The sequence below is a fragment of the Notechis scutatus genome, chromosome 8 (genome assembly GCF_049901735.1).
Source record: "Notechis scutatus isolate UNSWTSFEM ecotype Mainland chromosome 8, rNotScu1.2, whole genome shotgun sequence".
Classification (NCBI taxonomy): domain Eukaryota; kingdom Metazoa; phylum Chordata; class Lepidosauria; order Squamata; family Elapidae; genus Notechis; species Notechis scutatus.
In genome coordinates, this window is record NC_142016.1 from 20,342,945 (window position 1) to 20,369,819 (window position 26,875).

Sequence of the window (26,875 nt, forward strand, 5' to 3'; positions counted from 1 at the left end):
CAAGGAATACCTGTATTATGTATTGTGATGTGGTAGAAAAACAAGGTTCTTGAAAGAACGAGCACTGCGACCGTTGCAAATACACACCAGTTGCAACCTTCTGGCCTTCAAAGTCCATGGGGAAGCCAGATCCCCTCAACAACCAGGGTTCCCAACTGAACGACTGCAGTGATTCACCTAACGACGGTGGCAAGGAAGGCCCGTAAAATGGGGCAAAACTAAATAAACGCCTCATTTATCAGTAGAGAGATTTTAGGCTCAATCGTCGAGGGTAGCTTGTGTTAAAGGATCTATGCCGCCTGGCTCGCTGTCTCGAGCAACTCAGGGTGGCTGTCGCCCACCCTGGCTGAGGCAAGCCCCCACTTTCTGTCCCCGCCAAATGCCGCTGTCCCCCACCCTAAGATGATTAAAGTCCTGGAGACTAAAATATATGAAGAATGGTTGCAGGATTCATCACTGGAGGTTTTTAAGAAGAGACCAGACAGTCATTTGTCTGAAGTAGTATAGGATCTCCTGCTTAAACAGAAGTTTGGCATAGAAGACCTCCAACATCTCTTCCAGCTCTATTCTGATTGAATTATTTGTCCAAAGTTCTGTTGAAGTTTTTCTCTACAGTGGTGGGATTAAAAAAATTTTTTATTACCGGTTGTGTTGGCGTGGCTTGGTGGGTGTGGCTTGGTGGGCATGGCAGGGAAAGGATACTGTAAAATCTCCATTCCCTCCCCAGTCCTGGGGGAAGGTTACTGCAAAATGCCCGTTCCCTCCCCACCCGACTAACCTGCTTTCCAGCTCCGATCTCCTGTGCAAGGCAACCAAAGAAGACCCGGCCGATCAATTGGGACTCAATGGGAGGCAGAGAACAGATGGGAGCGGGGCCAGTCAGAGGTGGGATTTGCTGGTTCTCCGAACTACTCAAAATTTCCACTATCGTTTCTCCGGAACTGGTCAGAACCTGCTGAATACCACCTCTGATCTTACACCACTTTAGGTTCTTTTGCACCCTTTCCTCCTTTTCAGGATTAAGCCTTTCTTCCCCCCCGGAAAATCCACCCTCCCTTAATTATTTGCCTATTCCTTCCCCATTCCCTCCTCTTCCCATTCTTCCCCATCCCTGTTTCCAAGCACACAGGAAACCTTAGCCATATTTTGGTGAGTTACACCCCCAGTCAAACCACAAACGCTGTCCAAAAATGGCACACACACATTTTGATCTGAACTGGAACCTGGAGGGCAAACATGTTCCACAGTTCCCCACATCAGTTGTGGACTGATTCCTGTGTTTCCAAGTCCAGGAGATCTCACATATGAATCCCTGTGCCATTCTTCTCATAATTGACCAATTTTGTGAATAAACCCTTTTTAAGATGTTGCGATTATTTTTTTTTCCTGTTTAGAGGCCAAATTGACCATTTAAAAAATTAACTCCACTGTGACCACTCTCTGCATTGAAACCCTTTTCATTACACCCTGGAAAATGGGTCTTAATTGGATTAGACACTCATTTGTCAACTAATTAATTGGCTTTCAGAGATACCTGGAGCCATTTCACTTGAAAAGATGGCTATGAATGCAGACAAGTGCATTTTCTTATGGCGCGGTTATCCTGAGCATTGTGTGCATGTAATGGAGAACATATAATGGGGAACAGGGTAGGAATGGGAAGACAGAAGAATTTAATATAGATGTTCCATTTCAAAAACCTACCTTTACCAGCTTTTTAATGCAGGTATACTTTAGAGGAATGACTGTTTTTTTTAACGGGAGGATTCATGGCTTTTTTGACCAACATACCTGTAGCTCAGGGCAATTTTAAAAAGAGAGTAAATTGTTTATTTAAGAGTCCCTTGTGTTATATTATGAATTACTATATATCTTTCCTTACAGGTAGTCCTTCACTTACCACCAGGGGTGGGATTCTACCAGTTCGGACTGGTTCGAGCGAACCAGATGTTAAATTTACATCTGGTTCGTCGAACTGGTAGTTGAGCCGACCGGCTGGCCCTGCCCACCCCGCCGCTCCCAGAAGTCTCCACGTGTCTTGTTTTGGATGCAGGTAAGTCCATATAAAGAGAGGTAATCCAGGGCCAAGCTACTTTTTAAAAAGAAGTTTTATGTTTTTGTGTTTTGTGTGTGTATGTTCGTTTGAGATTTAATAAAACCTTGGAGGAAAGCTAGAGGAGAATAATTGCAAACAAGACAGAGGGAAATATGAATATGATGATTATAAATGGATAAATATAGAAGAAATGTAACTGAATAAGAGCAAAGAGAAACAATGAGAAATCTGCTAAAAGATATTTAAGTGGAAATGGGATATATTAGAACTATATTGTACAAAACAATGTTTTATCTGCCTTGTAAAAATGTATAATGGAAAGAGGTTTAATGTCTTCAATGTTTAATGATGTTTTGTGTGTCTTTAAAAATTAATAAAATTTGTTTAAAAAAAAAAAGTGCAGGTAAGTCCCAGAGACCTGAGGGAAGCCGCCGGACCCTGGGGAAGGCAAAAATGGCCCGCACGGACGTTCCGGCAGGCCTCACCCACCCTGGCTATGCCCACCCAGCAACCGGGTAGCGAACCAGTTGCTGGGATTTTTAAACCCCACCCCTGCTTAACCACCAATGGTCATTCATTTAGTGACCATTCAAAATTACAACAGCACCCAAAAAGTGATTTATGATCAGTCCTCATACTTACAACCGTTGCAGTATCTATGGAGATTCTCAGCCCTCCAGGTCAAAGGTGCTTTTTCAAGAGGCAACTGGGCTTTCTGCTTTTTCTTTGAAGACATTTCGCTTCTCCTCCGAGAAGCTTTTTCAGCTCTGACTGGATGGTGGGGAATGGAAGGAGACATGTGTAGATCTGTATACTGGTGAAACAATACAACCACTTCATAAGCGCATGGCATAACATAGGAGAACAAAGCCATCAGGACAAGATTCAGCAGTCCGTCTGCATTTGAAAGATAAAGGCCGTTCTTTTGAAGACAGCCAAGTCCACATTTTGGACAGAAAGGACCATTGGTTTGAAAGAGGGGTCAAAGAGGCCATCTATGTCAAAACTGAGCAGCCCTGTCTCAACAGAGGGGGAAGGATATAACATCGTCTATCTCTTGTCTACAACACCGTCCTTTCAGCAGTTCCAAGAAGGCTCCACACCCATTTGCAGCCCTCAGGTGACCCTGACCTCCAAGTGGCCTCAACGATTATCCAAAAGAATGCAAATGACCAGCTGTCTGCAAGGAGCATAAACCCTTCTATTCCCCACCATCTAGTCAGAGCTGAAGAAGCTTCTTGGATGAGAAGCAAAATGTCTTTAAAGAAAAACTAGAAAGTCCAATTGCCTCCTGAAAAAAACGACCTATTGCAGCATTCTCACAGTCACATGATCAAAAATCAGGCACTTGCAACCACAACATATTTACAAATAGTTAGTGTCTCAGGGTCGTGCGATCCCCATTTGTGACTTTCCCAGCTTGCTTCCAACAAGCAAAGTCAATGAATGCATGATTCACTGAATAGCTGCACAATTCCCGTAACATCAATAATAATAATTTTAAAAAGTTGTAAAATCAGAGGAGTCTCATTTAACAGACTTTCTTAGCAATGGAAATTTTAGTCCCAGTTGTGGTTATAAGTTGAGGATTACTTGTAGTCTATTTTACCTACTGAGGTCAAAACACGGTCTTCAAATACTGTATTGCTGGAAAACATGTCTTAGGCTTCCCATCCAGGGTGACTTTGGGTTGTCTGAACCTTGATTACTCATGTTGTTGGTTTGAGCTCCAAGCTTGGTGATACAGTTGCACGCTGAATGATGCCAACGGTCAACTGGTTTAGCAGAATATACCAAAATCTAAAAGGTTTTAGCCCAGAGTCATCATCTTCTTTTAATGACCCATAGTTCCTTGCAGGGTGGAATCTGGGCAACTGAATGGAGTTCTGAGTGTTTACTGGCCGGATGCCCTTCCTGTCACTAATGCGGAGTTTTGTTCAGCAGATATAATCTCAGTGTGCCCAGAGAGAGAAATATCTGCCTCTACCTAGGATTGAACCCACAGCCTCCTGGGATGTGAGGCGAGAGGTTCACCCCTAGGCCACTGCACTACTCAGGTTTTAGCCTAGAGTATTGCACAAAAAAAACAACAACCAACAACCTGGTTCTTGTCAGTTCTTCAGCTCCATAGATAGAGCAACATCTGGCTCTATCCAGGCTTTAGACCTTCATTGAAATAATACAAAATGACATCATAGTTAGCCAACCAGACCTATAGACTGCTGAAATCAATCAGATCTGGGTCAGTTGTGATATTCTGCCCTACTGCTTGCCGATGGAGTTGGGGTAGGCAATTTAAACAGCAGACTGACATGCTAGATTAGGCTTCTGGAAATCCAAGATCTGATCCTCACTCAGCTGTGAAATTAATTCGGTGACTTTGTTAGAGGAGTCACATTTGAACAGGGTTCAATCATCATTGCAGAGCCATCCGATGCTTTCTTTCCATGTGACTTAACATGTTGCAAGAACCCACCTATTGTGGTTTATCAACTTTGGTCGATGGCTTCATGCCTGTAAAACCAACCAGCTGGGGTTTAGTCCACAAGCCACGGGTGAACAAAAGGAAAAGTGGCATCGCCTTAATAGTCACTTTATTACTGCACAGGATTGTTGGGAAATGAAAACCAGAAGAGATTTTTTTTTTTTTTTAGGGTTTTGAATTAGAAGCAGAATATCCACGTATTAAATCAGGGGTGTCAAACTTGATTTCATTGAGGGCTGCATCAGGGTTATGTTTGACCTCGAAGGGCTGGTGGGGGGAGCATGGCAGGGGGGACGTGACAGAGGACTAGTGTCGAGGGCACCTGTGGTGGTCAAGTGCTAAAGGCAGGACTTCCCTCAGACTCTCACTCACTCTCGTTATAATCTCCTTCCTTCCTTCCTTCCTTCCTTCCTTCCTTCCTTCCTTCCTTCCTTCCTTCCTTCCTTCCTTCCTTCCTCCCTCCCTCCCTCCCTCCCTCCCTCCCTCCCTTTTCTTCTTTTCTCTTCCTTCTCCTTTCTTCTTCCTTCCCCTCTTTCCTCCTTTTTCATTCCTTGCTCTCTTCCCATATTTTCTTCTTTTACTCCCTCTTTCCTCTTTCCCTTTCTCCTTTCCTGGCCCTTCTTGCATGCTCAAATGCAAGTGGGAAAACGTTTCTCCTTTTGTTTTGTTTTTAGTTTGTATTGATAGCCCTCCAGCAGCGAAAATGGAGCCCGGGGGAGGAACACGTGCACCCACTCCACACTCCGTTTTCATCTGCAATGGCCTCCTGCAGCCCTCTGTCAATGAAAATGGAGTGTGGGGGACATGCACCCCCCCAAGCTCACTGATAGAGGCACTGTGGACGGGTCCTTTGCTGTTTCCAGGGTGGCCCCATGGGGCAGATCTAAGCACCCTGTGGGATGGATCCAGCCCCCAGGGCCTTGAGTTTGACACCCCTGTGTTAAATGAACAGCAGAGGGAATGGAGCTACAATTACGAAAAAGAAGAAAAGAATAAAATTATGGGGGGTGGGGGAGAAGAGACCTGATGCACCACACCCACATGTGCTCTGTGCATGCCAAATAGGCCTCCTCCAACAGACTCTGGCTGGATCACCCCCAACCTAGAAGACTCCCAACTCTCACTGGGGAAAGCCTTGAACCAATGGCTTACGGAACATCTGGAAGGGTTCATCAAAGCGGCCGGGATTTCTTAGCAATGACTGAGCAAGCAGAAGAAACCGTCCTGTTGTTTGTTTGTGTTTCCTGGAAACTGGGGAGATGGTGAGCTGGTTTAGAAAAACGGGTGTGCAATCAAGGCTCAGTTGACACAGCTGAGTATCCTTTCCTGCATGAAGAAGGGAACGTGCTGTATATGTTCAGAAAGAGCATCCCCTTTCTATGGCGGGGTTGTTTTATGTTCTTTCTTGGCTGCATGAAGGTTGAGACCTCCTACGTGGAACACTCTTCCTTTTCAGACGAATGCATTTTATCCCCACAAGCGAACGCTACAAAGTCAGCTGATGCACGCGACACTTTTCCCACTATACTATCCTGGTCTGCATGCCTCACAGGTGACTGTCCAAACAAACCTCTGCCATTTTCTTACCAAGATTTCATAAGAGCTTTGGCATGGCCTCCTGCTTCTCAGGGCTAAAAGAGTGACCGACCCAAGATCACCTAGATCAGAAGTATCAAACTCAAGGCCCGTGTCCTGGATCCAGCCCTCAGGGTGCTTAGCAGTGGTGGGAATCAATTTTTTTTTACTACTGGTTCTGTGGGTGTGGCTTGATGGGCGTGGCAGGGGAAGGATGCTGTAAAATCTCCAGTCAGAGGTGGGATTTATCGGTTCTCTGAACTACTCAAAATGTCCACTACCGGTTCTCCAAAATTGGTCAGAACCTGCTGAAGACTCTGTTCTGGAGGCCTGGGAGCACTGTGGAAAGAAAGAAGGGAAGGGAGAAAGCACATATTGAGCCTCAAATGTCCACCATGACCACGACCAGTGGTGGGATTCAATTTTTTTTACTACCAGTTCTGTGGGCATGGCTTGGTGGGCATGGCAGGGGAAGGATACTGCAATATCCCCATTCCCTCCCCACTCCACTAACCTGCTTTCCAGCTCTGTTCTCCTGTCCAGGGTAACCAAAGAAGTCCCAGCCGATCAGCTGGGACTCAGGAGGCAGAGAATAGATGGGGTTGGCGGGGCCAGGCAGAGGAGGTATTTGCCGTTTCTCCGAACTACTCAAAATTCCTGCTACTGGTTCTCCAGAACTGGTCAGAACCTGCTGAATACCGCCTCTGGTGCTCAGATCTGGCCCGTGGGACCACCCTTGAAACAGCGAGGACACCTGGCCCTCAGTACCTGTGCCTGCAAAAGCGGAGCTCAAGGAGGGCTGCAGGAGGCTGTTGTGGCTGAAAATGGAGCTTGAGAGGGCTATGTGCAGCCTCCCTGAGTTCCCTTTCACTGGCAGAGGGCTGTAGGAGGCCGTCTCAGCTAAAAACAGAGCCTTGATGAGTGATGTCAAGCTGGCCACGCCCCCCTGGCCATGACCTCCTCCCCGAGATCAAACACAACCCTGATGCGGCCCTCAATCGAGTTTGACACCCCTGACCTAGCTGGATTCCTGCCTGTAAAGGTGGGACTCTTATAAATTGAACAAATACAGGTAGTCCTCAATTTGCAATTACAACTGAGCCCCAAAATTATGTTTCTGACATTTATTAAGCGAGTTCCCCCCATTTTACGACCTTTCTTGACTGTACTTTTTTAGCTTAGTAACACGGTCGTTAAGTAAATCTGGCTCTCCTGTTGACTTTGCTTATTCAGAAGGTCGCAGAAGGGGGATCACACACGACTCCGGGACACTGCAACCATCGTAAACATGAGTCAGTGGTCTAAGTGCTCAAATTTTTAAGGTGACCAACCGTCCTCCTTTAGGGAGGACAGTCCTCCTTTCGTAAGTTCGAAAAGTGTCCTCCTACACGTCCTCCTTTTTGATATTTGAAGACTAATCTATACATCTCCGTATTTGATCGATGCCGATCCGATCTGTTGTGTGTGATGTGACGTATTTGTATTTGGCATGACGATTCGTCAAGGCTCGGTACAGTGCGGCGAGACGTGATTAAGAGACGCATGTGCTCCACACAGGAGAATTGTTTTGAGAGAATGTGCTGCACGCAAGAGTGCGCCATGCGCAAGTGGCTTTGTTTTTTTTCTTCAATTTATTTGTGTCCTCCTTTTCATTGTAAAAAAGTTAGTCACCTTAAAATTTTGATCACATGAACCATATGGATGCCGCAATGGTCATAAGTGTGAAAAATGGTCATAAGTCACATTTTTCAGTGCTGTTGTAACTTTGAATGGTCACTAAATGAACTATTGTAAATTGAGGACTACCTGCAAATATATCAATGGTGATGGCCATTCATTGTTTGCACCCAAGATATTTCAATGGTCCACTTCCACACATTCTATTGGAATGAGTCATTTCCCCCCTCTCAATAATGGGATTTAAATTGACTGCAGGTTGAACTTTTAATCCTAAATGACACAAGATCTCAACCTGAGTCCAGGAATCAGTCCTTTTTTCTTTTTCTTTTTATCTGGAGAAACGGTGAAAGGAATGTTAAGGAAGCTGTACCATCTGCATTCAATCCCACTGCTTTAAAAAGTAATTAAGTACTTCCAGCCTTACCTTGGATTTATATCCCGTCCTTTGTCTTATTATTCCCACTATTTCCCAACAGACAACAGGCCTGTAGAAGAGTCCACCTGTGTTTCAGGATTAATCCTGCCCTGGATATGTCTTTTTGCGCACACACACACACACACACACACACAGAGAGAGAGAAGGGCCTCATCATTGGAAGGTCAATTTTATTGCCTGCAATATTTTTTTAGAGGTCAGTTGGTTACAGAGTAGAAGAAAAAGCAAGAACACAAGTGAGAGGACCCAAAATCATAGGTAGCCTCACACTGCAACAACAAAAAACACCATACATTTAATTTTGCAGCTACTAAGATTGTTGGACGAGCAGGCACAAAAACAGCCAGGGAAGTGATTGAAGTCTGGGAAACTGGCCTCCTCCCTTGTCAGTCAACAAGAGTGCTAATTTACCACCGGCTTATCAAAAACTTAGGAGGCGATGGCTTGGCAGCAGACATAAACAACAGGTGGCAACCTAATAGCCAAGCATCACAACCTCAATGAACATCTCAAAACCAACCTACTACAGGCTCCGTATAAATACCACACCCAAAGCACAAACTCTGCTAAGAGAGAAGTTCCCTGAAGACGGGCTCCAGTACGAATTCGAAAGCTTGGAAGAGAAAGCCACCGGTCCAGTGATGGGATTAAAAAAAATGTTTACTACCAGTTCTGTGGGCATGGCTTGGTGGGTGTGGCTTGGTGGGTGTGGCAGGGGAAGAATACTGCAGAATCCCTATTCTTTCCCCACCCCACTAACCTGCTTTCCAGCTCCGTTCTCCTGTGCAGGGCAACCAAAGAAAACCCAGCCGATCAGCTGGGACTCGGGAGGCAGAGAATAGATGGGGCCGGGGCCAGTCAGAGGCGGCATTGGCCGGTTCTCCAAACTACTCAAAATTTCCGCTACTGGTTCTCCAGAACTGGTCCGAACCAGCTGAATACCACCTCTGCTCTGGTCCCGGTGACCGACTCAGATTGGAACCTGCAAGGCTATATCATTTTTACTCTCTTTGCATGGCCTACATCTGGCTCTCTCACAAAATGGAAGGACTTTACCCTCGCAGAAGGCCTGCCTTCTCATTGTCCCCTCTCCCAGCCTTTCGGATTCTTTGACATTCCACCCCCACCCCCACCCTGCAATCGTTTGCATCCAATTTGCATAATTAATACCATGGCGATTGCAAAGCCGATTACAGGGCAATTTCCGAAGGAAAATAAAAATTTAGAACCCATAATGTCTACGGCAGCCGGAGAATTTAATTGGCAGGGAGAAGTGAGGTCTAGTGGTTAAGCCTTTGTGGAGGCTGGTTAAGACGGGAGGGGAATGGTAAATTAGGATTTTTTTTTTTCCCCCTTCCTTTAATGGGAGGAAAACAAATGTTAGCGCATAGAGATCCTAAGTCTGGGCTCTTTGCTCTTGTTTTTAAAAAGGACGCATTTTGGAAAGGAAAAGTGATAGAAGAAGAGGGGCTGATTTTGCAAGGTCAGCCTTCCAGGTAAGAAGCTAATGAGCTAATTCGACTTTACTGTAATATTACATTAACAAAACCTTGCAGGCCTGAAAGTACATATCTCCCACATCACCTTTACAGCCCAAGAAACTAGCGGGGGAGGGGGTGGTTTCTGAGATGCTTGTCATGCCCATAGGAGCCTTGGTGGCGCAGTGGTTAGAGTGCAGTACTGCAAGCTACTCCTACTGCAATTTGGCAGATCGAATCCCACCAGGTTCAAGGTTGACTCAGCCTTCCATCCTTCCGAGGTGGGTAAAATGAGGACCCAAATTGCTGGGGGCAATAGGCTGATTCCGTAAACTGCTTAGAGAGTGGTATATAAGTCTAGGTGCTATTGCTATATTCCTTTGCAGTCTAAGGGCTGCTTCTTATCTGACCATTGTCTTGTCTGCAGCTCTCCTCTCTTTCTCCTGGGGTGATTCTCAAAAACCGTTACAAGACGTGTTCACTAGATTCACTAAGTCTGTTACAAATGTAATTGCTACCTTCACCCAACATTAGAAGCTGCAAGGGGGGTCTACTGGTTGTGGGGGGAGAGAGAATATCAAAGAAATCAAGATGGCAGCTGCAACATGTGATCAAAGCCCCGCCTCTTTTCACATGCATCATCTTGACTTTCTGATGGCGTGATGTGGTGGCCTAGAGGTGGAAGCTCTCGCCTCACAATCAGGAGGCTGTGAGTTTGATCCTAGCTAGAGGCAGATATTTCTCTCTCTGGGCACACTGAGATTATATCTGCTGGACAAAACTCCGCATTGGTGACAGGTAAAGGCATCCGGCCATTCAACACTCTGCTAGCTCCATTCAATTGCCCAGACTCCACCCCACAAGGGATTATGAGGTTATTAAAAGAAGAAGATGATGATGATCTTAACTTTCTGATATACACACCCAGGAGTCCCCCCTTTGAATATAGGTACTACTCCACTTACAACAATTCATTTAGTGACCATCCAAAGCTACAATGGCACTGTAAAAAAGTGACTTAGGATTCTTTTTCACATTTAGAATCATTGCAGCTTCCCCATGGTCACATGATCCAAATTCAGATGTTCAGCAACTGGTTCACATTTATGACTGTTGCAGTGTCCTAGGCTCGTGTGATCCACTTTTGTGACCTGCTGATGAGCAAAGTCGATGGGGAATCCAGATTTACTTACTTAACAACCTGTTACTAACTTACTACTGCAGTGATTCGCTCCACAATGGTGGCAAGAAAGGTTGCAAAATGGGGAAAGCTCACTTAACAAACGTCTGACTTAGCAACATAAATATTGGGCTCAATTGTGGTGGCAACTCAAGGATTATCTGCCATCTACTCATTGCTTCACGGTCTCAAATTCTCTTTAGAAAAACCAGGTTTTAAGCATTCCTGAGCTTTAGGAACACAAGATGCATACACCTTATATCTGCTGGTAGAGTATTACATGGGAAGGATTCTTTTAAAGGCATGGCTGTCTGCAGGTAATCTAAGGTTATACCTGTAGTTAAGTCATGCTGGTTGTTAAGTGAAACATCATGTGATCGACCCGATTTTATGATTTTTTAAAAACAATTTGTTTATTTTCCTTAACATACTTTAAGTACTTTATGAACAGTGTATTGTCTGGGTTAATTTGCTTACATTATAGTATATAATATAATAATATATTAAACATGAAACATACATAACAATATTTTTCCAATTTCTAATTTCTACTTCTATTGTTCAACCATTGATAAAACAAATCCCATGGTTGAAAGTATTATGTATCTTCTGTATCTTTTATCTTCAATGTCAAACTATCCATTTCTGCACAATCTAATATTTTTTTTTAATTACATCTTCTTCTATGGGAGGTTCCTCATTTTTCCAATGCTGTGCATATGCAATTCTTGCTGCCATTAAGACATGTAATATTAAATATATATATTCCCTTTATAGTATTTTTCTGGTACTATGCCTAACAGAAATATTTCTGACTTATAGTCTATGTGTTGCTTTAAAAAAATTCTAACCGTGTATGTATTTTTATCCATTCTTTTTTTGTTGTTGTTGCCTTTGGACATGTCCACCACCTATGATAATATGTGCCCGGTATCTGGTTACATTTCCAACATTTGGTGGACATGTTTTTAAACATCTTTGCCAGTCTTGCTGGGGGTAAATGCCACCTCTAAAACATTTTATTTTATGATTTTATGAAATTTTTTGAAGTGGTTGTGAATCCATGTCATTAAGAGAAACCATGGTCACTAAACAAACATTGTAGTTGCTAAGTCAATCCAATGGTTTTTTTTGTTTTTTTTTTTGCTGGAACCTGGAACTAAACATCAGTCAAAAACTGCAGGATGCTACAAATGGCCATTAAATGTGGGAATGTTACCAAATGCCCAAAATACAATCATGTGTCCATCAAAGGAGGAGGGTGGGGGGGCTGGCTATCAGGACTGGATCATAAATCTCTCTCTCTCTCTCTCTCTCTCTCTCTCTCTCTCTCTCTTAACTCCGTTGTATCTTCAGTCTCTCAGCAACCAATTTTAAGTCAAGGATTGCTTGTGTACATTTGCTTGGAAAGTCAATTTTTTTTCATTATGGAGTTTTTAATGAGAGTGTTTTGCTCTTCAGGTATAAAGAACTGAAGTGTTATAGAAATAAATGTAAAGGTATACAAATAACAGAGAGAAGCAAGATACAAATAAATATATCCTGGCTTGACGCCCAAATCTTTCTCTTTCTCTCTCTCAGTACAGTTCCCAAATTAGAAATGAGTTAGTTTGGGAGGCTGCACCAAATGCAATGAAGGGAGGTGGGAAAGAAAGGAAGAATTCCTTCCTTCCCACAACCACTTTAAACAAGAAGAGAGCATTTCCATGTTTGTCTGAGTGATTAATTTGTAGGGCTGGCCATCTTGCCAGAGCAACATGAGACATAGAAAAACACAACCCAAAATAATATCAAGACCAAGAGTCCCCAAACTTGGCAACTTTAAGACTGTTGGACTTCAACTCCCTGGTCCACAAGTCTTAAAGTTGCCAAGTTTGGAGAACTCTGATCAAGACAGTGTAAAAAACACCTATAGATGGCCGAGGCCAAAACCAATCTATAGTAAACTCAGAACCACAAGCATGTAATTCCCTGCTAACTATCCAACACTCCTGCTTCAGAGGACATCCGTGGCCTTGGTGTTTTCTGAAAGGCTGGTTGGGAGAGTTGGAGGTCAACTGAATCTTGGGGACTCTGGTGTTCTGGTATTATATCAAGTCAAGCATTTGTTTGGCCTTTGGTTTAGTGTGTTGTATGGATCAGTCAGGGAGAGTTGTAAATCAGAGGGTATGCTACCAACTGTGGCTAAAGGTGTACTCAGTATGACCGGGTTAAATATACTACCCCTTACGTATGAGGCTGCTTGAGAAAAGTTCTAGGGACAAACAAAATGACTATCATGGGGAAGAATAAATCTTGAGTCCAGTTGTAGGTCTGGCCATGCTCAGATATCAAGGGGTTGTGTCATTAGCTTTGAGAGAAGACTGTCGATCTCAGATATCTCTGAGGGTGTTTTTCCAAGGCTTACCTGCCACAGGTTGATGGATATGTATAAACCCATGGTGCTCTTCTGTGCCTGGCTACTTAGGATGGTCTGATAGGATTCCCATTAAGATGTATGGGAGCTACCCAAAAGCTGATTCCATTTGATCCGTGTCTGGGGTGGATAACTGTGTGTGAGGAGGCACCAGTTTTCATTGTGGCATCTACCTCCAGTCCTCTGGTGTGTTTGGGTCAGAACTTCTCTCTCTTGTCAACTCATAAAATATTTCTATGGTCTTTTTAAGAGCTGCCAACAGAAAGTGAGGGGGGAAAGGGGTTTGAAAGAGCAGTGCATCAGCTGGGAAGTCGAAAGTGCATCCCATAAATAGTTTTTCAAAGATAGTAACTGGAGTTTCTGCTGTACAGATATTTAGCTGGAGAACATGATTGATGACTCTTGGCTATGGATGTGTCTCATTGGAGAATATGAATTATGATACACCCAGGCAAGGCCGGACATGTTAACTCCCAATAAATCCTTTTGGAAGTTTGGCTCGAGACTCATGATTTAATTGGGGTAACTGCCGGAATCCTGACACTCTCTCTCTCTCTCTCTCTCTCCCTCCCTCCCTCCCCACACACTCTATATATCTCTCTATCTCTATCATTTCCATCTCCACCACTATATCAATCTCTCTCTTCCTTTTTTTCTTTCTCTTTCTTTCTCCTTCTCTCCCCCTCCCCATCTCTATTTCTATCTCTCTTATTTATCTATCATCTCCCTCCCTTCTTATCTCTCTCTTTCTCTATCTATATCATTCTCTATTGGTCCATCCATCTGTGTCATCTAATCAAACAAATCCATTCTGATCTAATAATGTCTTATCTAGCACCCCTCTCTCTTCCCTTTCTCTTTTCTAACCAATTGATCACTTCATGGCTGTCACTGCCAACCCAAGAGACTCAGGCTAAAAAAGCAAATGCCAATTGTTGCAATATCCAAGCCAGGGTTGGGAGTCTCCCTGGTGACCCAGATGGGCCCGGCCAAGGCCAGAGACTGTGCAGTGTAGGGAGGGTGATTAACAGGCCTGGAAAAGGCCTCAAATGATGGGATCAACTTGCTGTGAAATTGGTGTTGAAGGTTGGGAAAGAAGGAGAGGCCGACAGAAGCAGTAAGCAATGGAGAAGAAATAGATAGGCACTTTGTCACCAGGTAGAGCTACTTTGAAATGGGGAAAGATGGTTGTGACTTGGGGAGGGATGGAGAGAACCCTCCAAATCACCACTCAAACAGCCCTGGTTGTGGGATGCAGCTGGTATAAGGTAACTAGTCATCTTTCGCACCTTAGGACCTGTTTGATTTTTATGTTGGGTTGGGCTCACCTCTGAAGGAGAAACCCTGTGTACAATGTAAACCAGAAATATTGGACTTATCATCAAAAAGCTTCTAAGAAGCACTGTCAATCCGGTCAAAAAGAAAAGGAGGGTATTAGTGAGAGAATAGTTTGATTCCCTCTTCTTTGTGGCAGCCCCTGAGATAGAATAGAATGGAATGGAATGGAATGGAATGGAATGGAATAGAATAGAATAGAATAGAATAGAATAGAATAGAATAGAATAGAATAGAATAGAATAGAATAGAATAGAATAGAATTAGGAATAGGAATAGGAAAAGGAATAGGAATAGGAATAGGAATAGGAAATATGGAATGGAATAGAATAGAATAGAATAGAATAGAATAGAATAGAATAGAATAGAATAGAATAGAATAGAATAGAATAGAATTCTCTATTGGCCAAGTGTGATTGGTCACACAAGGAATTTGTCTTGGTGCAAATGCTTTCATTGTACATAAAAGAAAAAATATATTTATCAAGAGCCCAGAATCATAAAGTACAACACTTAATGATAGTCATAGCGTATAATCAACAATCAAATCATACTAGGAAACAGTCAATGTAAATTGTAAGGATACAAGCGACAAAGTTACAGTCCTACAGTCACAAGTGGAAGGGGATGGGTGATAAGGAGAGATGGATGGATGGATAGTGGGTGAGTGGGAGGGCAGATGGGCAGGCGGGCAGGCAGGCAGGCGTACGTCTCTGCATGGAAGGATTCTTCTTCAAAATTAAGCTGTCCCCCATGGGCAGGTTCTCCCATCCTGTGGCTTAATGAAGGGTCAGGGTAACATGAAATCTCCTAAAATATCTTTAACATTTGCCCATCTGGCTGCCTGTCTCTGAGGACAATCCAGGCTGACAGATCTCCAGTTTACTCTTGTATTAGGAGCCAGTCAAATTTGCACCGTGGCTACGGTTCCCCAGAGGCTAATTCTGGGGACTGCACCAAGGGCTAATAAATTTGCTGATGACGTGCTTTTGATTTTGTTTGGGGAATCAAGGCGGGGATCCCGAGCGAGTCATACATCAGCTTTAATGCCTTCATGAATAAATGATCAAATTAGAGGAGAAAGAGGAGAAAGAAACATGATTAAAACTTAGTAGCCATCAGATCAAACTGTTTTCTCTTTTCTCCCAGGTGCAGGGCTCCCCCAGGAGCAGCCGCTGCGGAATAAAATCGTGTCTATCCCAAAGGATAGAACAGAAATGCTGGTCTCGTTTTATTTCCTACGAGGAAGGAGGAGAAATTTGCAACCCAGAGACTGGGCTAGGAAACAACATAAATCACCCCACAACATTCCTGACAGCAAAGATTCATGCAAGAGTCCCTGAGAGCCGGGGACAGAAGATGAGGATCAGGGTCTCCGCTTAGGATCGCAAGCCATTTTTGTATCTCTGGGTTGCCCTTTTGGCGTCTGCCATGTTTGTCGAAAACAGGTTGGTAGATGATCAGAATGGTGAGTTTTGAGAACAGGAGCTTATGCCAATAAAGAAAGGCCATCTACACACCCAAAGGAAAGTGCCGTGGTGACGCAGTGGTTAGAGTGCAGTATTGCAGGCTCCTTCTGCTGACTGCCATCTGCCAGCAATTTTGGCAGTTTGAATCTCGCCAGACTCAAAGTTGACTCAGCCTCATCCTTCTGAGGTCGGTAAAATGAGGACCCAGATTGTTGTAAATCACTTAGAGAGGGCTGTAAAGCACTGTGAAGCGGTATATAAGTCTAAGTGCTATTGCTCTTCCTTTTTCCTTCCTTCCTTCCTTCCTTCCTCCCTCCCTCCCTCCCTCCCTTCCATTGTGCACAGTGATTAGAATCCAGCATTGCAGGCTAACTCTGCCCACTGCCAGCAGTTCAATCCTGACCGGCTCAAAGTTGACTCAGCCTTCCATCCTTCCGAGGTGGGTAAAATGAGAACCCAGATTGTTGGGGGCAACATGCTGACTCTGTAAACTGCTTAGAGAGGGCTGTAAAAGCACTGTGAAGCAGTATATAAGTCTTAATTGCTATAGCTATTGCTATTTTTCATTTAGCAATTGCTTTGGCTTGGTCCCCAAAGTCAACAGTGAATTCTGTATTCAGAGCATCTCCGGAGCTTCTCTGGTGGACATGAGACATGACACATGGATGGAAGAAGCAGGATTTCTTTTCCTCCTTCATGAGGACCTGTGCATTAGGAATCTCTGAAAACTTGGAAGTAACTTTATTTACTCAAGTTATTTCTCTGTCTGTAGTTTATATTTTTACATATACGTATGCATATATATTCTTCTTAGGTAGATCGATAGATATTGTGTTGTGGAAAGTTAGCACCCACCCCTCTCCTAGAAGAATGAAATATTCTAGGAAATATTGAAAAAAGGCAGAATATTTCTCTTAAAAGAGAAAGAGAAATCTTAAGGGACACAGAAACTTAGCCCCAGCAGATATTTTGGTGACATCTTCTCTACAAGACAAAAGATGTTCAGCTCCAGGGTGATAGAATTAGCCCTCACTCAGATCCAAAACAGGACAAAGCCATTAAGCCATAATAGAAATTGCACAAAGGCCCTTCATTACATCATCCAGCAAGATTCAACCAAGCCTAGGACTCAAGACAACCTACAAATTACCCCTGCATGGCCCCATGGGAGTCTGACAAACCATCAGAAAACATGCCCTTGCCACAGCAAGTTCAAAGCCCAAGAGAGGTTATAAATCTCTCTCTCTCTCTCTCTCTCTCCCTCTCCCTCTCCCTCTCCCCCTCCCTCTCTCATGTCATCAATTGCCCAGGACCTCAAACCCATGTGGTCCTGTCCACCATGAAACCATCTTTCCAAACAGCCTCCATATTTCCAGTGTCTTTCTCCCCACTTGGAACTGAACCCAGATGGACATTTCTTCCGACAGTATCAAAGATATAAGCTTCCTCAGATGATAATTATTTTTTTAAGCGTCTGTTTGCAATGATATCTGGGTTTCAACCCAGGGAATGAGCACTAGATGGCAACAAAGAGATACTGAATAGAAAGCTTTCTTCGTCTGTGCTCTGATCTTTATCCAGATCTTTACAGCCTGTGCTATAATTGGAGATTTGATAACCAAGGGTGCTTATGGAAAAAGGCTTCTGTATTTTAAAATTATCCTCTTCCTGGTGCTTTGAACTATAGTTGCGAATGCAAGCTAATATACTAAAGCTTCCGGAAAAGACTTCAGGGGATTAATTTGCTCTTGCCAAATCAACCTTAAAAGGCCCAGGATTGTAGGCTAGTTGTCTAATGTTAATTACGGAGGCACCATTTATACGCTGGATTCTTCCTGTGCAAACATTCGGGGGGCACTTCTGATGAATACTTTATGTAGCTTAATAAAACAGCTGAGCTCTGGAGTTACAAACAAGTTGGAAAAGTTTTGTTCGTATGAAAAGAGCAGCATGAAGGTCTAAAACGCTTTTGGCCTTTACAGTTTCTTTTTTTTTTTTTTTAAAGGGAAGAAAATGAACACTCAGACAAAAGTCAAAGCCCGGGGCCCCCTCTGTGCCTCCATCCTCAGGCACTCCACACACTCCTATCAAATGCTTTCCAACACGCTCTTGATATGAAACATTTATAGATTGGCAAACACGCTTCAGGCACACACAGAGGGGAACAAAGTGGGAGGGTGGGAATGAAAAAAAATAATATGTAGCTACTATAGCTGTGTGCTCAGGACTTCATAAACTTGTGTAGAGCACCATCTGCTGGAAGATGCCCTGCTTTTAATCCTTAGAAAGGATTCCCAAAGGTGCTTTTTCAAGAGGCAACTGGACTTTCTGGTTTTTCCTTGAAAAAACCAGTCGCCTCTAGAAAAAGCCCCTTTGGGACAACCATGATGTGGATGGCTGAGAATCTCCATAGACACTTAGAAGGGATTAAAGTTTGTTAAACCTGCCCTATAGATCCCTCAATTTTATCTCTCCCTTTCTCTCTCCTCTCTCTCTCTCTATATATATATGTGTGTGTGTGTGTGTGTGTGTATTTGTTTTCTTATATATGTGTATGTATATATCTATATATATGTGGATGTATCTATCTGTCTGTCTATCTATCTATCTATCTATCTATACATACACACACACACACACACACACACACACACATACATACACACACACACACACACACATATATACATACATACATTTGTTTTCTGAGGTTTTCGCGGGTATTTGTATGTGGATCTTTGGTTATTCGGGTTTTCTCCCGCATAAAATTGAAAGTATTTTGGCGATGTTTCGATGAAATCTCATTCGTCAACTTCATTGCAAGCTCACATTACTCCAAGAAGCACAAAGCCGAAGACACAAGCCTGACGATGACGAATGAGATTTCGTCAAAACGTCACCAAAATACTTCCAATTTTACGCAGGAGAAAACCCGAATAACCAAAATATATATAGTATATATACACATACAAACACAGTATATCTATCTATCTATCTATCTATCCATCCATCCAGTATATCTATCTATCTATCTATCTATCTATCTATCTATCTATCTATCTATCTATCTACTTACCTACCTACCTACCTACCTATCTCTTTATCTATCTATCTTGTATCTCTCTCTCTCTCTCTCTCTTCTATCTGTCACTGATGATGTTACCTAATTAGGGTAATGAAATGTCTGCAAGAAAACAGGTTCAGAGAGCACCAGTTTTTGTCTAGATTGTCTGTCTGCCTCATCTCTTTCTTCTCTCTCTACCTCATTTATCTGTCTATCCACACACACGCACACACACACACACACATTTCTTAGTGCTTAATAAACAGTGTTGTCTGGAGAGAGAGAGAGAGAGAGAGTCTGACTTACATTTGTTTAGTGACTGAAGTTACAACAGAACTGAAGAAAGTGACTTACGACCCTTTTTCACACTTACAACCATTGCAGCACCCCCGTGATCACACGAACAACATTCAGATGCTTGGCCACTGGTTCATACTTACAACCGTTGCCGTGTCCCAGGGTCACAGGATCCCCTTTTGCATCCTTCTGACAAGCAAAGTCAATGGGAAAAGCCGGATTCTCTTAATGACCAGATTACTAATTTATCAGCTGCAGTGATTCACTAAACAACTGTGGTAAGAAAGGTTGTAAAAGGGGGCGAAACTCGCTTTGACCACTGTCTCACTTAGCAACACAACTGTTGGGCTCCGTTGTGGAGGTAAGTTGGGGGCTGCTTGCAGGAATGAAGGGTGGAGATGACCAACTAAAATGCTCCCTGTATCCTTCCCTTCCTTCATCCTCCCTCCTCACCAGCCTCCAAATGTTCTATTATTCCATGGCTTGAGCTAAATTTGCTTACCACGTCGGAGGGCTCAAAACAAAATGAAAAATAAATGCATTTACAGGCATGATGAGAAAGTTCTGGTTTACTGATTGTAATTTTCAGATGGCATGCAGAAAGGGCTAGGCAGAGTAGCCCTATCTATCAGTAGTCTGCATAATAATAATAATAAAAATAATAATAATAAGTGTGCGGTGGAGATTTACTTCCACGTATCAATGCCTAAAATTGCAGTGTTTTCAGTTAGGGCACATTCGATGCAAGCAAACAGACAAACAATCCCTTAAACAAGCAGAGGTTTGTCTTCCCAGCTACAAAAACAAAGGGAAGTAGAGCTTAATGCCAGCATCTATTTCCTTTAAAAGCTGGTGAAATTGAACACTCTTCGCAGTATTATTGATAATAACAGCAGGTTGCATAACCATCAGGGCTGCTTTTAAATCTCACAAGTTGTGTCTTTTTCATCCACAATCCATTACTTAAAAATGTGCACCGAGGGAAGAAATACCTGGCAAACGTGTTTGCAAAGATTCTGTGTGTAGAGGCAAATGATCTTTCTAGGATAGGGGTGCTTAAAGCTCAGGGGGTGTGTGCCCCCCCCCGCTCTGTTTTTACAGGCATAGGGCTACAGGAAGCCATACAGGCCAAAAATGGGGTGCGGGGGGGGGGGGGCTACGTTTTTGCTGGCAGAGGAATTGTCAGAACAAATTAAAAACCAATGGAGAAATGTTTCCCCTTTTGCATTTGAACATGCAAGAAGGGAAAGAGGAAAGAGAAAGAAAAAGAAGGGAAGATGGGAAGAGAGCAAGGAAAGAAAAAGGAGGAAAGAGGGGAAGGGAAGAAGAAAGGAGAAGGAAGGGAAGAAGCAGGAAGGAAGGAAGGAAGGAAGGAAGGAAGGAAGAAGGAAGGAAGGAAGGAAGGAAGGAAGGAAGGAAGGAAGGAAGGAAGGAAGGAAGGAAGGAAGGAAGGAAGGAAGGAAGGAAGGAAGGAAGGAAGGAAGGAAGGAAGGAAGGAAGGAAGAAGAAAATAGGTAGATAGGTTAAGGAAGGGATAGAGAGAGAGGGAAAGAGAGAGAGGGAACAAGAGAGAGAGAGAGAGAGAAAGAGTGAGAGAAAAGAAAGAGCGAGAGAGAGAAAAGAGAGAGAGAAAGAGAGGGAAAGAGAAAGAGGGGGAAAGAGAGAAGGAACAGACAAGAATGTAAAGAAAGAGAAAGGGAAAGAGAAAGGGAGAGAAAGGAAGAAAAGGAATAGAAAAAGAGGGGGGTGGAAGAAAGGGACAGAAAGAGAGAGGGGGAAAGAGAGAAAGAAAGAGAAAGAGAGAGGGAATGAGAGAAAGAAAGAAAGAAAGAAAGAAAGAAAGAAAGAAAGAAAGAAAGAAAGAAAGAAAGAAAGAAAGAAAGAAAGAGGGAGGGAGGAGAACGTGAATGGGATATGGAGGGAGGGAGGGAGAGAGAAAGAGAAAAAGAGAGGGAAAGAGAGAGAGAAAGAGAGAGAGAAGGGACAAGAAAGAAAAGAAAGAGAAAAGGGAAAGAAAAAGAGAGAGAGAAAGGAAGAAAAAGGATAGCCAAAAAAGAGAGGGGGTGGAAGGAAGGGACATAAAAAGAAAGAAAGAAAGAAAGAAAGAAAGAAAGAAAGAAAGAAAGAAAGAAAGAAAGAAAGAAAGAAAGAAAGAAAGAAAGAAAGAAAGAAAGAAAGAAAGAGAGGTAGGAGAAAGTGAATGAGATATCAAATACAACCACCTGCTCCAGCAGGGTTAGAAGAGAGTGTGTTTATGTGTGTTTGTGTGTTTGTGTTTGTGTGTGTGTGTGTGTGTGTGTGTGTGTGTGTGTGTGTGTGTGTGTGCACGGCTGTCAAAACTCCAAACAGGTCAAGTAGCTCTAGGAGAGGTCAGTCATAAATTAGAACACTTACTAAGCAACCGGCCATTAAACGAGGACCACTTATATTTGGTTTGTCAGTCACATGACCACCAAGCCACACCCACAAATTAGGCCACGCCCACAGAACCAATTAAGAAATTTGAATCCCACCCCTGGGTGGAGGGCACTGAGGATGAGTTTGTAGCACCAAGCGGGTGGTGGACTGACAAAGTTTGGAAACCACTGGTGTAGGGGCTCCTGCTTGGGCAGGGGGTTGGACTAGATGACCTGCAAGGTCCCTTCCAACTCTGTTAATCTGTATCTGTATCTAACAGCGAGCGACTGTTATTTTCAGGAAGAGTTGAGAACTCATTCTTCAGACTTTGAAAGGGGGGCGGTGTTTGCTCCTAGAGGTTTTGCATTGAGTGTGGTTCACAGAAATTTGTGGCAAATAAGTACATCGTTGTGAGACTTCTGCAGCGCAAAGAGGAAGTGGTGTGTAAAAGTATTTCTGCTATCCTTCTCTTCCCTATTACCCAATACCGCAATGCATTGAGTACTTCAGGGAAGTTTAAACATCTGTACTTCTGCATACCAGGGTTTCCCAACCTTGGCCATTTTAAGTCCAAACATGAGCATAGCTGGCTGGGGAAATCTGGGAATTGAAGTCCACGTGTCTTTAAATGGTCTTGTTTGGGAAACTCTTACACACATAAGTATCCACTTTTCAGAACACTTTCTTCAGCTTGTCATTTCTTCCTTGGAAGTCATAGACCGCATCTAGTCTCCAGATGTTCAATAGGCATCATTGGCATGATTTCTTTATTTATTAAATTTATATGCCGCCCATCTCGCAGTTCGAAGCGTCTCTTACCTATTTTTCTTTTAAGGCTGGACTCAATCTTTAGAAGGGGCTTCAGGGGGCCACATAAAAGGGAACGTAGCTCTTTAAAGCAGCTGCATCTCCTCCCGGGAACACTCGGCCGCTTTAAGATGGAGAGAAGGCCACTGTGATTCTCAAATGGGTAACTTAATGTGAAACTGTTGGATTGAAGCACTTTGATAAGAGAACTGCACTGTAGCCCCGAAAGAAGGGAAGCATTTCAAACACTAGAAACAAAGAGCAGATGGGTATCTGAGTGCCAAGTTATTCTGGGGTAGGGTGTGTGTGGGGTGGTGGTGGAAGCATTTAACCTTTCAATTTTGCATTGTTGGGAGGGGGGGAAAGACGCCATTCATAAATGTGGAATCATTTTATTCATTCTGTTTCCAAGAGTCTGTATTTCAACCCTTTATTTCTTGGTATTAAACCCGATTGCTGAAATTCCACGTGAGTTTCACTTCCCTGGTCCTGCTGTGTTGTTTGGGGCTTAACAGTTGGCTGGGCAGTTCCTATCTCCAAAGAGGATATACAGAAACAGAGACAAGACAAGGTTTTCAAGTCTAAACAGGAGGTGGCAACTTCCAAAGACTCTGGCTGGTGATCAGAACAGAGGAATTCCTTTAAAAACTTCATGCTTCTTTTCCCCGAGAATTGCAATGTCTGATTTCAGCATAATCCGTTTGGGTTTCTTCTGCAGTTATATCTTGCTTAGGATTTGGTGTGTTGAATGTAAGAGTCGCATAATGGATTTCTTCAGGGTCTCTGGGATCTCCATCCACAGATTCATGGGTGCTTCTGGGTTTGAAGGGGACGCCATTCACTTCCTGTACAGCAAGGTCCGAAGTGTTGGGTTTCTGTTTGAAGAGAGGAATTGAGTGGAATGCCACCATTAACACTGTTGGAAGTTAAAACCCACCCCTCTCCTAGGAAAATGAAATATTTTTAAGGATATATTTAAAAGGCAGAATGTTTCCCCTAAAAGAGAAGTAGAAACTCAGCCTCCCTCCCACTTTTGCTAATGGGCCATTAAGGCCTGGGCCAGTCTATTCTACATAACAAAGATCTACCTTCTTCAGGCAGACCCATAATAGGAATCCTAAAGTCCTTTCATTACATCATCATCCAGCAAGGCTCAACCAAGCCTGGGACTCAGGACAGCCTATAGACTTGCCCCTGCGTGGCCCCATGGGAGTCTGACAACCAATCAGAATACAAGCTCAAATTCAAATCCCAACAGAGGGCATAAAACCCAGGCGCTCTCAGCATCTCTTTCCCCATTTTTCCACCCAGGAGCTCCAAGGCATGTGATCCTGTCCACTATTAAACCATCTTTCCAAACAGGCTCCATATTTCCAGTGTCTTTTTCCCCACTTGGAACTGGACCCAGAAGGATATTTCTTCCAGCAACACACACCTTAAAATTTAAACTAATTTTATAGTCTACCACAAACCACGTTGCAATTGTTTTGTTTTTGTTTTTTTTAGAATAAGCAGAAGCAAAATAAGAAGAATCAGCAGAAACAGACAACCCTAAGGAAATCAGTTCTGCAAACTGGGAAAAAAAGTTTGCTTAAGGTTATTTTGGAAATAACATTTCATATTAAAAAAAAATCTGTTTGAACTTTGGTGGACTGAATGTTTCATTTCCCTCTCTCCCAAAATTCAGTTTTTGAGATTTATCATCCAGAACTTTAAAAATACCTGGCATATTGAGATTAAAGCATTTTACTGAGGCACCAAAATATAATCATACTTAATCTTTTTAGAAAATAATAGTACAGGAATATTGGAATCTACCATTTTATGTTGGAGTCTACCATTATAATCCATACCATAGTGTTTCTCAACCCAACTTTAAGATGTGTGGACTTCAACTCCCAGAATTCCCCAAGTCAGCATGCTGGCTGGGAGAATCCTGGGAGTTGAAGTCCACACATCTTAAAGTTGTTTAGGTTGGGAAACATAGCCATGCCACATCTTGTTTCCAAAATTATCCATTCAGATTCAAGCAGAACATGATCATTGTCCATCTGTACTATTTGTTCCTAGCATCTAGTATTCAAAGATTCTGAATATATGGACTAGTTTATCTCTTGTGAATATATCTCCTTCACATAAATGGTTTTTTTCCTCCCGTTTTATATCTCCAAAATCAGTGGATTTCACTACCCACTTTGGCAGTGAGTACCCTGAATTAATTCTTTGAACAATAATGAATTAATTCTTTGAACACCAATTTCTCTTGGTGCTTAATTACAATTAATTTCATTAATTCTGTTTGCAAAGCAATCCCACTGAATTCCAGCATTTGAGAAAGGATGAAAGGAAGAAAATCCGACGCAGTAAAATCTCAGTCATATCCTTGTGGAGCTTTCCCACCCGCCCCCCCTAATTTATCAGAAACTCTGAATCTAAAAGTAAATTTGATTTTGCTTCTCGGAAAATTTCTGATCCAGCAGTATTACATATGGCTGATGAGATCAGTCCTGAATTGCAGGTAGTCTCAGAAGAGAAGCAGGCTCCCTACTATTGGCCCAGTAGTTATAATAACAGGAGAGTCAACAGAAACCAATAATTTCCCCACCAATTAGGAATAAGCATTCCCCAAAGGACCCATAACTCTGGAGGAAGCACCTTAGCTATATATCTTCAAACTTACCAACAGTTTCCATTGTCTCTCATGGTATTGTAATGATTGGGGATAATGTCTCAAAGGTGCTTTTTCAAAAGGCAACTGGACTTCCTTTGTTTTTGCTTGAAGAAGTCTCGCTTCTCATCCAAGGAGCTTCTTCAGTTTTGACTGAATGGGGGAGAATTGCTGAAAGGACTGTTGCAAACAGGAGATAGGTGGGGTTGTAACCCTTCCATTACGGACACCCAGTGTTGGGATTCAGCCAGTTCGTACCACTTCGGGAGAACCGGTTGTTAACTTTCTGAGCAGTTTGGTGAACTGGATGTTGGAAGAAATTATTAGGGCAGAGAACCGGTTGTTAAATTATTTGAATCCCACCACTGCGGATACCACCTATCTCCTGTTTGCAACAGTGGTTGCCAACCAGTGGGCCGGGGACCACTGATGGTCCACGAGAAAATGTTGGTGGTCCACAGAGAAATGTCACCCCTAAAACAACCTCCAAAGCAATTAATTCAGGCTGCGCAGGAACACAAGGCTGCGCCGCCCACATGGCCTGTGGAAACACAAGGCTAGCATCGCTTGCATTGCAAACAACACGAGGTAGTGGGGGGAGGAGGGAAAGGGTGGAGGGGGGAAAGTTGCCCCACTCACCCCACGCACCTTGCCTGGCCACCGGGCTGCTTCTTTCCGCTTCTTTCTTCTTCTGCTTTTGACTACACGCAAGGAAAGCAGCAAAAGTCTTTCTTTCTCTCCCCCAAATTCTGCCAGAAATGAGTCTTTGGGACCCTGCAAGGCCTCCTGCTCCAAGAGGCTGCACCGGCGTGACAAGTTTCACAAACACTCATTTCTGGCAGAGTTTGGGGGAGAAAAAGAAAGACTTCTGCTGCTTCTGCTGCTTTCCTTGCATGAAGCCAAAAGTCTCTCTCTGTCTCTCTCTCTCTCTCCCACCCCCCACCCCCCACCCCCCAGGAACATAGCTGGAGATAATATCCTGCAATCCCAAATAAAGAATGATCGATCGGTAGGAAAACGGGGTGGAGAATTTTCCTGCAGACTTTTTGGGGGACTTTCCCAGGGTCTCTAGTCCATGGTATTTAAAATGATGAGTTTGGTGGTCCCTGAGGTCCAAATGGTTGGTGACCCCTGGCTTACAACACAGTCCTTTCAGCAAATTCCAAAAAGGCTCCATATCAGAGGTGGTATTCAGGAGGTTCTGACCAGTTCTGGAGAACCGGTAGTGGAAATTTTGAGTAGTTTGGAGAAGTGACAAATACCACCTCTGACTGGCCCCGCTCCCAATTATTATCTGCCTCCTGAGTCCCAGTTGATCAGCTGGGTCTTCTTTGGTTGCCCTGCACAGGAGAATGGAGCTGGAAAGCAGGTTAGTGGGGTGGGGAGGGAATGGGACTTTTCAGTAACCTTCCCCCAGGAGTGGAGAGGGAATGGAGATTTTGCAGTATCCTTCCCCTGCCACGCCCACCAAGCCACACCACGCCCACCAAGCCATGCCCACAAAACCAGTAATAAAAAATTTTCAATCCCAC

At 43.4% G+C, this 26,875-nt stretch overlaps 1 protein-coding gene across 2 annotated transcripts in view; it reads right to left on the reverse strand.

Annotated features, from left to right (window-relative positions):
• Positions 1-23,047: 23,047 nt before the first annotated feature.
• Positions 23,048-26,875, reverse strand: part of LOC113423254 (sialic acid-binding Ig-like lectin 13) — a 28,350-nt gene continuing 24,522 nt past the window's right edge. For both annotated transcript variants that reach the window (XM_087971030.1, XM_087971029.1), the window contains one exon: positions 23,048-23,550. In XM_087971030.1, the coding sequence (XP_087827156.1) occupies positions 23,326-23,550 (225 nt within the window). In that variant the 3' untranslated portion in view covers positions 23,048-23,325. The remainder of the gene's footprint in view (positions 23,551-26,875) is intronic.